This window comes from Anabrus simplex, chromosome 8 (assembly GCF_040414725.1).
Source record: "Anabrus simplex isolate iqAnaSimp1 chromosome 8, ASM4041472v1, whole genome shotgun sequence".
Taxonomy (NCBI): Eukaryota; Metazoa; Arthropoda; class Insecta; order Orthoptera; family Tettigoniidae; genus Anabrus; species Anabrus simplex.
The window spans coordinates 196207288-196220375 of record NC_090272.1 but is presented as its reverse complement, the minus strand read 5'-3'; the positions used below and the strand labels follow the sequence as shown (position 1 = coordinate 196220375).

The 13088-nt window shown below is 35.7% G+C and overlaps 1 protein-coding gene across 1 annotated transcript in view; it reads left to right on the top strand.

The window, feature by feature from the left end:
- LOC136879404 (probable glutamate receptor) overlaps positions 1-11980 on the top strand; it is a 117385-nt gene extending 105405 nt beyond the window's left edge. Inside the window, exon 11 of the mRNA XM_068228890.1 lies at positions 10053-11980. Within this exon, the coding sequence (XP_068084991.1) occupies positions 10053-10167 (115 nt within the window). The 3' untranslated portion in view covers positions 10168-11980. The remainder of the gene's footprint in view (positions 1-10052) is intronic.
- Positions 11981-13088: the final 1108 nt, after the last annotated feature.

Sequence of the window (13088 nt, the reverse complement as noted above, 5' to 3'; positions counted from 1 at the left end):
ATTTTGGGCAGTCGCCCAGGTGGCAGATTCCCTATCTATTATTTTCCTAGCATTTTCCTAAATGATTTCTATGACATTGGAAATTAATTGAACATCTCCCTTGGTAAGTTATTCCAATCCCTCACTCCCCTTCCTATAAATGAATATTTGCCCCAATTTGTCCTCTTGTATTCCAACTTTATCATCATATTTTGATCTTTCCTACGTTTAAAGACTTTTAAAGATTGAAAATACACCATTTGCTTCTTCTTAACCTAATTTTAACAGTTGGAACGCATAATTTAAAACAAAATTTATCCTCTGATCTACTTAGCAGCGACCGCGGCAAATATTACTGATTTTCACTAAGAAGAGGATCCATTTCAGTTCCAGATACGTGCTGATTTTAAAAACTTCTTATCATCACAAATAATTTTTTAGGCAATATTGTTAAATATACTACAATAATTTTAACATGTGCTTATACTTCCCATGTCAAATTTCTTAACTACTGTTTCAAAGATTTTTTTTTTAAAATATCACAACATACCTCATCTCAATTTTTCATAAACAATAGTGTAATCATTCTTAATAAAATTGTTTGTTTTAAGATTAGCTAATGTGCTGATGATGCCCAATAAGAAGGGCAAAACATGTCCACAACTTTTCAATCTTTTATGATTATGTAACCACAAAACGTGGTACTGTAGGTATTGAATAGCTAAATAATAAAAGTATACTTTGTAAATTGAATGTAACATACCACTCAGTTGAGCAGCTCGTCTCCTTTCTCCCAGTTCTTCCCAGCCTAAACTTTGCAACATTTTTGTAACACTACTCTTCTTTTTTTTTTTTTTTTTTTTTTTTTTACAAAAACAATATAAATATAAGTCACCACTTATATTTATATTGTTTTTGTAAAGTAATATCTATCAATACGGAAATGAAACTTATAAACAACAACACTACTCTTTTGTCGGAAATCACCTAGAATAAATCGAGCTGCTTTTCTTTGGATTTTTTCCAGTTCTTGAATCAAGTAATCCTGGTGAGGGTCCCATACACTGGAACCATACTCTAGTTGGGGTCTTACCAGAGACTTATAAGCCCTTTCCTTTACATCCTTACTACAACCACTAAACTCCCTCATAACCATGTGCAGAGTTCTGTATCCTTTATTTACAATCCCATTTATGTGATTACCCCAATGAAGATCTTTCCTTATATTAACACCCAGATACTTACAATGATCCCCAAAAGGAACTTTCACCCCATCAACGCAGTAATTAAAACTCAGAGGACTTTTCCTATTTGTGAAACTCACAATCTGACTTTTAACCCCGTTTATTATCACAGCAGTTTCATACAAGGGCTGGAGTTCATCAGGGATGTATCCTGCTACCGTTACTTTTCAATCCCTATGGTGAATATGCAGTGAGAACTGCATTAGATGACTGGGACAAAGGATTTTCCTTTGGGGGATGCAAGATCAACAACTTGAGATTTGCTAATGACACCACCTTGATAGCATCATCTGAAGAGGAGTTGACAGAGCTGATCAAGAGATTAGAGGAAGTAAGCCTAGAAATTGGATTATGCCTAAATCGACAGAAAACCAAAGTCATGAATGTTGATCGTAAGAACAACAACAGTCCACATGTGTAAAGTTGTACATCAGTATGTATATCTAGGCTCCTTACTATCCAATTTTGATGGTTCCATAGATGAAGTAAAGCGAAGAATTGAAATAGCAAAGGTAGCAATGATCCACCTGCGGAAGATCTGGAAAGATAGTAACATCACCATTAATACAAAACAGAAGCTAGTTGAATCTCTAGTCTTCTCAGTCTTCTCAGTCTTCTTGTATGGCGCAGAGACGTGGACCAACCTCAAACGTGATTATGAATGGATAGAAAGCTTTGAAATATGGAGCTGGAGGAAAATGTTAAGGTTTCCTTGGACAGCTCATCGCACGAACACATCAATACTGAACCAACTACAGATAAAAGTTCATCTATCGTGTAAGGTCTCCCATCGGATCGTACGCTACTTTGAACATATAATGCGCCGAGATGGTAGTCTTCAAAAGCTGATTGTTCAGGGCAAAGTCCAGAGAACCAGACAATGAGGACAAGTACCAACGTGTTGGATGGACATGGTGAATGGCCCCCTGCAAAGTTCTCTCAGAGCAACCACATTGAAAGCTTTAGATAGGGAAGAATGGCAGAGTATGGTTCATCGGCTAGATGGTTGAATATTATGATAGTCACGATGCCTCAGTCATGAGGCAAAACGAAGAAGAAGAAGATCATCATACCACTGCCTACTGTCCATCTCACAACATTATCTAGGTCATTTTGTAGTTGCTCACAATCTTGTAACTTATTTATTACTCTAAAGAGAATAGCATCATCTGCAAAAAGCCTTACTTCTGATTCCACTCCTTTACTCAAATCATTTATATATATAAGAAAACATAAAGTAATCCTGGTGAAGGTCCCATTCACTAGAACCATATTCCAATAATTGGGGTCTTACTAGTGACTGTTATGCTAATTCCTTCACATACTTATTACAACCCCTAAATACTCTCATAATATTATGAAGAGAACTGTAAACTTTATTTACAATCCTGTTAATGTAAGTTTCTCAATGAAGATATTATCTTATATTAAAAGTTAGGTTCTTCCACTCCATCAACACAGTAATTAAAACTGAGAGGACTTTTCCTCTTTGTGAGATTTACAACCTGACTTTTCAGCCCATTTACCATTATACAATTGTCTATCACCCTTTCCTTTATACACAGGGGCTACTATAGCAACTCTCCATTCATCTGGTATAAGTCCTCCGACCAAACAATAATCAAATAAGTACTTCAGATATGGTACTTATTTGATTATTGTTTGGTCGGAGGAGTTATACCAGATGAATGGAGAGTTGCTATAGTAGCCCCTGTGTATAAAGGAAAGGGTGATAGACATAAAGGTGAAAATTACAGGCCAGTAAGTTTGACATGCATTGTATGTAAGCTTTGGGAAGGCATTCTTTCTGATTATATTAGACATGTTTGTGAAATTAATAACTGGTTCGATAGAAGGCAATTCGGTTTTAGGAAAGATTATTCCACTGAAGCTCAACTTGTAGGATTCCAGCAAGATATAGCAGATATCTTAGATTCTGGAGGTCAAATGGACTGTATCGCGACTGACCTGTCTAAAGCATTTGATAGGGTGGATCATGGGAGACTACTGGCAAAAATGAGTGCAATTGGACCAGACAAAAGAGTGACTGAATGGGTTGCTATATTTCTAGAAAATATATCTCAGAGAATTAGAGTAAGTGAAGCTTTATCTGAGCCTGTAATAATTAAGAGGGGAATTCCTCAAGGCAGTATTATCGGACCTTTATGTTTTCTTTTATATATATAAATGATATGAGTAAAGGAGTGGAATCGGAGGTAAGGCTTTTTGCGGATTATGTTATTCTCTATAGAGTGATAAATAAGTTACAAGATTGTGAGCAACTGCAACGTGACCTCGAAAATGTTGTGAGATGGACAGCAGGCAATGGTATGTTGATAAACGGGGTTAAAAGTCAGGTTGTGAGTTTCACAAATAGGGAAAGTCCTCTCAGTTATAATTACTGCATTGATGGGGTGAAAGTTCCTTTTGGGGATCATTGTAAGTATCTAGGTGTTAATATAAGGAAAGATCTTCATTGGGGTAATCACATAAATGGGATTGTAAATAAAGGGTACAGATCTCTGCACATGGTTATGAGGGTGTTTAGGGGTTGTAGTAAGGATGTAAAGGAGAGTGCATATAAGTCTCTGGTAAGACCCCAACTAGAGTATGGTTCCAGTGTATGGGACCCTCACCAGGATTACCTGACTCAAGAACTGGAAAAAATCCAATGAAAAGCAGAACTGGAAAAAATCCAAAGTAAAGCAGCTCGATTTGTTCTGGGTGATTTCCGACAAAAGAGTAGCGTTACAAAAATGTTGCAAAGTTTGGGTTGGGAAGAATTGAGAGAAAGAAGAAGAGCTGCTCGACTAAGAGCTGTCAGCGGAGAGATGGCGTGGAATGACATTTGTAGACGAATAAGTTTGAGTGGCGTTTATAAAAATAGGAAAGATCACAATATGAAGATAAAGTTGGAATTCAAGAGGACAAACTGGGTCAAATATTCATTTATAGGAAGGGGAGTTAGGGATTGGAATAACTTACCAAGGGAGACGTTCAATAAATTTCCAATTTCTTTGAAATCATTTAGGAAAAGGCTAGGAAAGCAACAGATAGGGAATCTGCCACCTGGGCGACTGCCCTATATGCAGATCAGTATTGATTGATTGATTGATTCATTCATTCATTCAACATAAACATTGTACATTGTTATCCATCTCACAACATTGTTGAGCTTTTTTTACAGTCGCTTACAATCTTCTGATTTATTACTCTATGCAGTATAATAACATCATCTGCAAAAAAGTCTTATCTCTGTTCCAGTTCTTTCCTCATATCATTTATACATATATAAGAAAACATTCTTAATCGTTACAGAATCAAATAATGCATCACTTGTTCTAATTCTCTGAGTTCTATTTTCTAGACATTCAGCCACCCATTCAGTCACTCTTTTGACTAGTCTAATGCCCTCAATTTTGTCAGTAATCTCCCATGATCTACCCTATCAAAAGCCTTGGATAGATCAATAGCTGTACAGTCAATTTGACATCCTGAATCTATATAAGCTATATCTTGCTGGAATCCTACCAGTTGAACCTCAGTGGAATAACTTTTCCTAAACCTGAACTGCTTCTATCAAATCAGTTAGTAATTTTGCAAACATGTCTAATATAATCAAAAGGAATACTGTTCCAGAGCTTACATGCAACTCATATCAAGCTGAATGGCTTGTAGTTATTGCCTTCATGTTTATCAACCTTCCCTCTATACACAGGTGTACTATTAGTACGGTGTATACACCAAAGAAAGTTGCACTTTTTTATTGGAATATGCCACTTTCTGTGGACATAGTTGATGCCAAAAGGTAACTTTCCAGATAGGGAGCCACTTGAATATCCGTATAGAACATCAAAATGGCGGCCATTAAAAATGGTGCCATTAGACGCCGTATTGGCGCACTGTATAGTTTTGTACCTCATCTCCTAATGGTCAGTTTTCAATTATTTTATTTTGGTTTGTTTGTTTGAAAGGTTCTGTGAAGAGGACACTTTTTGTTCCTATACATTTATCTTTATACTTTAAGGGTACTGCACAATTTTCAAATAAATGTTTTTTTAAATTTGTAGCAGTTCTTTTTTGTAATTTTATGATTTGTGGTGTTCTCTTAAGTTTGTTTTCATTCCATTATAAAGGTTTGCTCATTTTAAACATTGAACCTTTTTTGTTTCATATTGAACAGTTTTGAAACTTAATGAAAATGGCTTCAAGGCATTTGCAGTTGGCACATATTAATTCTCCCGCTAGTGCCATAAAATGGACCATATGTTGCTTATATCAAGAGTCTAGTGATGGAGACTTGATTTGCCCTGCTACACACACACTTGCTGGTGCTAGCTACAGAACGCTTGCAGGAACATTTAATGGAATTTCAGAATCTAGGTGCCTCCGTGGCTCAGGCGGCAGCACGTCGACCTCTTACCGTTGGGTTCCGTGGTTCAAATCCCGGTCACTCCATGTGAGATTTGTGCTGGACAAAGTGGAGGCAGGAAAGGTTATTCTCTGGGTACTCCAGTTTTCCCTGTCATCTTTCATTCCGGCAACACTCTCCAATATCATTTCATTTCATCTGTCAGTCATTAATCATTGCTCAGAGTAGTGCGATAGGCTTCGGTAGCCGGTACAGTTCCTATCCTCGCCGCAAGATGGGGGCTTCATTCATTCCATCCCTGACCCGGTCACTGACTGGAAAACCAGTTGTAGGTTTCCATTTTCAGAATCTAAGTGCAGTGCCCTATGGTTTGGATTTACAAAAGTTAAGGAGAGAGAGGAAATAGAAGGAACATTTCAAAAAAACAAATCAAAGTGACACATAAGGTGTGCCCTTAACTTTAACAAAACAAAACTTGACAGGACAAAGAAATGCAAACGTTCATCGTCCTTACCCAATATGTCATCTGAAGACAGGCTTGAGACTCCTTCAAAACTAAATGAAAAAAAAAAAAAAAAAAAAGAAAACAAGGTCTGGGAATCGTACAATGTTCCCAGAACTGAAAGCTCAACTTTCCAGCAGATTTCTTCCTGTACTGAGATCATAGTAATATATTTCACAATGTTCATTCTGAAAACCTTGATGACAATGCTGTTGCATGTGAAAGATTCAGTTAACAAATTAGAAAGGTAATATCCCAGGGAAAAAACAAACCCTTTTGGTGGTCACCTGAATGATGATCAACAGACTGCAAGCATTCCTCCAGAACTTCTGGCTCTAGTGTGTTATTTACTCCATGGTTACATTTAAGTGGAGAACACAACTAGAGCTCTCCAGCCTGCATTGACTATCAGCTAATTAATAGTTTTCAACCACAGTGAAAGCATGCCAAAAGGCAACGTTGTTTGTCACAAGAAAAGTCATGAACCACTTGTTCCATTATTATTGGTCCTGTCTGTGTTTGGAAGAACATGAAAATAGAACAATAATTGATGGTATGCATGAAAGAGTCCTCTTAGAATCACCAAACAGAATTAGGGAGATAACAGCAAGTCTTGCTTACTAGGAGATTCTCTGATTTCAAGAAGAAGATGTCATTTGCTCGTCAAACTTGCTTCATGTTTTTTCGTGATTGGTGCTTATGACAACATTGATCATAACTATGGCAGCACAACTTCAGAATCATCTTTCTATGGAACAGCAATTTCTATCTTTCGATTTCCCACCAAAGGAGAGGTCAGTGAACCTTGGGAAGTTGTCACAAGCATTGTATTGATCACAGTAACAGAAAAGTTCCAGAGCTTCAGATAGCTACAGTGTTGTCAAGTCAGTAACATTGCCCTCGAAGGAGCCACCTGTGCCAAAAGCAAACCAAACCACTTCTTTCGAAGTGTCAACTTCAGAATTTGGATCTGAGTGGAAAATGGAACAGGAATGGCTAGACCACATACGTATTGAGAGAAAAGATGTTAGGAAGCTTATTTTTACTTCAAAAAGCAAAAGTCTGCCCCCTAAGAAAGAGGCACTAAGGTAGCATTGTCTTCATTCAGCATACCAAGCAGGACAAGTTTGGAGTCAAGCGTGCTCAGTGTTGGACAACATTCCAGAGGCAGAAGGATGGGGATGAACCATGGTTGCTGGGGAGTGGATGCCAGTATGGTCTTCTCCTCCTCCTATTATGGCAGCCCGGTGAGAAATGAATAAATGTAGTTGTTATGGATGCTGTACACAATGCTCCTGTTCAGAGTCCAAAGTTCCATGCACGCTACTGTGTATGAACTGCACTGGGGGTCGAAAATGCAACAGTTTTAAAAAATGTGTTTCACAATTTCAAGATCATGTTGTTTTGTTGATCCAATGCCATAATATAATTATTATTTCATTCCAGGGATGAACTGAAAGATGAAGGTGATGACTGCATGATCTAGAGTCATTCGAGCTGTATAGAAGCAGTTCATTTACATGTGTACTTCTTAGTATTTAGTTAACTTTGTTTGTAAAAATTTGTTTCCTTAAAGTGATAAATATTTTCAAAATAATTAACATTGTTGCTTGTTTATGAAAACAGGTCTTTTGTAATATATACAGAACCCCCATCTACATAAAACTTTTTTTCCAAAAAAGAAAAGGGATATTGAGTAGAATTAAAACTTACTTGCCTATGAAATTTGTGAGAAAAGTGAAATTCTCAGATTTTTGAAAATTGTGCAGATCCCTTAAGGTGTAGTGATAAATGTATAGGGGCAAAAAATATTCTCTTCACACTTCACAAGAGCTTTCAAAGAAAGAAAAATAAAATTGAAATCCAACCATTAGGAGCAGAGATACAAAACAATTGAGTGCGCCAGTACGGGACTCTTTTAAGCATGTACCCACCGTACTCTATAGGAACTCTCCATTCATTTGGTATAGCTCTTTCATGCAATGAAATATGTACTTCAAATATAGTTCTATATTATAATCCATTGCATGATACCTCCTGCCTCAAATGATTGTTCTTCACAAAATCTATCAGATTTAACGCTGTATGATTTATATCGAGGTTGAATTTTAGAAACATTCCTGCACCTCCATGTTAAATTTTTCTTCTACAGTAACTTGCCACTCTTTCATATCCTGATGGTACATATATAAACTGACTTCCTTTTATCTACACTGATGTTCATTAACACACAAAGCATCACAAGGAAATGTATCGAGAAAAATTCTGTCTTACTTCTTATATATTGTACATAAATATGAAAGATTGAAAGTGATTCATTTTCTTGTGTAAGAATATCCACATTAGTTTGAAATAATTTACTATGATCAAGATCCTGTTGTTCCTCTGCTAAACTAGAATTTTCTTGATTATTCAAATTATGATCAAGATAATTTGAACTATGTTCCTTTACTATTATTCTACTTATGGGCTTGGCCTCATTTCCTCAAGTTGCTAATTGATAAATAATTATCGACATCTTGTATTTTTTACCTTCTACCTAAGAAAAGGTGTTAACTGAGGGTTTATCTATTTGATCACCCACTGATCTAGTAATGTTGGTTTGCCGTCTTTCTAATTATTAATCTCTCTAATTCTCAGTGGCATATTAAAATTCTCAATCAATTTTTCTACCCTGTCATGTACTTGATTTTTTGCATGTAAAGACTGTGCCTTGTAAAGTGATCCCTAGTTAAACTCTCACTTTTAGAATCAATTGCTATTCATTCCCTGTTTACAATATTAGATGCAATAACTATTCTGTTGTTTGTTTGCTCTCTCATTTAAGTTAGGCATATCATGGCTGTTTGGTATAGCATCCAAAATTACATTGGTTTTTTGCATTAATTTTTTGCAAATTACTTATGGCATAGTACATTTCCAAAGTAATTACATTTTCATTTAGCCCTACAACATTTGTTCCCCACATTATCACCAGTACATCTTTCTCTTCAAAGTTTTCTGTCTAACTATCAATGTTTCTCACAATTTCCTTAAAGGTGCATTCAGTTTAATAATATTTTGCACTTTGTTACCTGGGCCTAATTTCATTGCTGTCTGTGGCTGTCATTGATCAGCAAGATCTTTCTCATCTTGTGTGCATTCCTCACTTCTGTTGGTGGCTCGTTTGCTGGAGTTGATTTCCGTCTTTTTGTTGTCAAAGTCGTCATTGTCTCAGAGTTTTCTTCTTCTCCTCTGAAATGAAATGTTTCCATCTCTTTCACTAAGGACACCAAATCTGCTTTAAATTTTCACTGGATTACAGTCCACTTTTGCTAGAGTTGTCGGCCTAATTTTCCCAGCTTGACTTAGGCCTAAATTCAGTCTCCCTATGATATTGTTTGAAAGTTTTTCATTTTTCAAATAAAGTTCTTTTTTGTTCTATTTTATTTATTTTAATTTTTTTGGTCCAATAATTTTTCTTAGTACTTTCCTTCTTTTCTTTTCTAATTATTTATTTATTATTCGCTAATCGGTCAACCAGGGACCACGATAAGTTTCATTATACATTCTGGCATGTACTCAGTTTCTGATTGATCCAGTAGGTTTTCATTAGCTCACTGTGTTGAGCACAGCGTTCAACCGACCACTTTGCACCAGTTGTCCACTTTGCATCCCGGAAAGTCCCAAAAGTCACGATGCTTGTTCTGAAAAGGTCTCGTTTGTGCACGTCATCCGGCCGTAGGCCCATTTCTTCGAGATCTTTCTTGACGTTAACATACCAGGGAATTGTTGTTTTGGTTTTGGGTCAAATTTATTAAAAATGTACTTTGTCCATTGTCATAATTGTTTTTAAAGTTCTTATTACATTTGTTCTATGTTAGCAGAGTAATAGATATATGAATAATCAACATTGTTATTTTATTGTACAGCAGCATATGCCACTCAACTGAATTATCATGTCGTTTGTTCACAGGATGAAACGCACTCAGCATGATGTTCTGCAGCAAATACAGCGACATACCAAAAGACATACTGTAGTAGTCGATACTGGAGACCATCTGCACCTCAGAATACAGCCAAGACATTAACACTGCTGCTAATGATGTGGAGATTCAACTGATAGGAACCCAATGAAGCTCCCTTTGAAACCATCTCAACAGCTGCTTCATACTCTCTGCGAAAATATTTCTTGGGGATTAGCTATTGCCTATTGATACTGCTAGATGTCAGAAAAGTACATAACATACCAAGCAAGTTGGCTGTGAGTTTTGGACTTGTAGCTGTTAGCTTACATTGGGGAGATGGTGAGTTCAAAACTCACCTTCTAGGTTCTGATGATGGCTTTCCATGGTTTTCCATTTTCACATGAGACGAATGCTGGGTCTGCACCTTAATTAAGGACATGGTTGCTTCCTTTCCACAGACCTAGCCCATCCTACTCCATCATCACCACAAGACCTTTTTGAGTCAGTGCAACATAAAACCAGTAGAAAAAATCAATATAATATTCACCAGGAAATACTCAATGAAATGTTCTCTGACGGGTGCCAGTGCATTTGGAGCATGTAGGAGTAACAAACAGGTATAATTTAAGTTAAATGCACTACCATCAAACCGTGAGTTTTCCAGATGTTCGTTGTCTTCCTTTCATTCAAATAGTGATAAATTACTCATAAATGATAAGGAAATAGAAAAAGTAAATAAAGTGAAATATCTTGGATTAATTATTGATGAGAACCTGACCTGAAATGATCATGTTGAATACATAACTAAGAAAATCGCCCCAGTTGCTGGGTTACTAAAAAGACTTAGATATTTAATCCCTGAACACCTCCTCCTACAAATTTATTATTCACTAGTACATAGCCACTTGCAGTATGTATGTGTAATTTGGTCACATTGTATAAAGTCTTCCCTGAATGAACTAATGGTGATACAGAAGAGGGCAATAAGGAACATATTTATCATTATACACCCCAGTAAAAGACCTGTACACTCAGACCAAAATTCCACCTCTTAGCATAATTACAGAGCTTAATTCTGTCATACTAATGTATAAAATAAAAAGAAACATAATATTTCACAACACTACTTTAATAACCAATTCAGACAACCACAGGTATCAAACTAGACATGCAGATGATTTGGCCTTGTATCACATCCACTCTTCAAAATATGGGAAGAATAGTTGTAAATTCTCAGCAATTCAAGCATACAACAAACTTCCTACTGACATAAAAATTGCTCCTACTTTAATAACTTTCAAATGAAAGGCAAAGGAAAATCTATGGAATAGATACTTCATAGGTGAAATATAAATATAAATAGGTCATGTTTAAAACAAACATTTGCCCTGCTTTGTCAATCCTGTTGCATTGTTACTCACTTGTAGTACTAAATAGTTTAAGCATCTTAGTATAATTAAGGAACTATAGAATGGTATTTTATTTTTATTTTTTACACTTTCTGTATTGATGTCTCTACTTTTACTGTTTAAGTCACCTGATTATATCTTTGTAAGTATCAGAGTTTGTAGATCCGCCATTGAATATATTATTCATTGTACAATTCCTCTGCATGAGCCTTTGGCTCGTTGGAATTAGTTATTGAAATAAATATCTATCTATCTATCATATGGAAGTACTGAGTGTATTGTGTGATATACAGCAACAGTGAGAATACAAAATAAAAATTAGTATCTAAATTTTAACAATTTGGCCTTGAAATTTTTAAAAATTTGTAAGTCTATTTCCAGAATTTTGTGCTTAACATATATCATCATCATCGTTGCCCATCTCCAGTCACCTGGGTGTGGTGTACAAGCCCCCTCCATCTCTGTCTCTTGTAACCTTCTTCCGATCATGTCCTCTCTCAAGTAGTGAATACTTAAGTATAATAACTTAAGTATAATAACTTAAGTATAATAACTTAACTACTATATTTAAGCTGTCCGCCTATTCAATACATTGATTAAATCCAGTGCATGTTTCTTCCTCTAAGGGATTTCATCAGCTAGAATAAATCACACAATATATCAGATACAAAAATTACATTAATAGATTGGCAAGACAAATTAAAATACACTTTTATACTTAAGGACATTTAAAATAAAATATTTGCAAACTTTGTTAAGGTTTCAAGTCATATAGTCAATAAAATTTATATGAATTGTTCATTAAAATTCTTGGTGACAAAGTTCGTGGAAACTAACATTTGTATTCTGTGACGTTTGTTGCAAGACTTATATATTTGGCCTTCTTCAAGTAAATTCTTTATCATTTAAAATTGTATTAAATTTTATTGTCAAAGACTGTGGTACATCCTGTACCGCACATGTCGATTTTTCTGAGACTTACACAAGATACATTGGAGGTCTTTCCAAGACGACAAGTATGAAATAAAAATATTTAAATTTGATTGGCTGAAATAAATCGAAAGATAACTCCTGTGCAGTCATTGGTCATTAATTTTGCTGTGGTATTTCCGGTTGCACCATCCGGCATGAGGTACCTTCGGGAAGCGTGTTGCAGGTTGGTTGGAATTCTGTCTTCAGCATCATGTAGAATGGACGGATTGTTTCTCTTGGGGTAAGCAAGTCTTAAATTTTCTAATGTAACTTTATTTTATTTCACTTTTTTTCTAATGTAACCTAACTTTATTTTATTTCGCCTTTTTTTTCTAATATAACCTAACTTTATTTTATTTCACCTTTTTAAAATTTGTCACAAGAGTTTACCCGTCGATTTCTCTACCGATAATCAATTTTCATTTACGATGGTATAAAGAAGTCTTACATAAGTCTTCACGTTGCCACGAGGCAAGCTTTTTATAACATTTTATAACTTAAATTAATTTTTCATTAAGCTTGGCCTCAGTAATTCTGTTTCTTTTTAATTTTTCTTTCGACCTGCATTTTTTGGTGAAGGTGGTTGCTTCACATTAAAAGTATTTCACTTGAAATTTTAGTACCGACAAGATTGTAAGATTGCAACTTAATTACTCAAGGTTT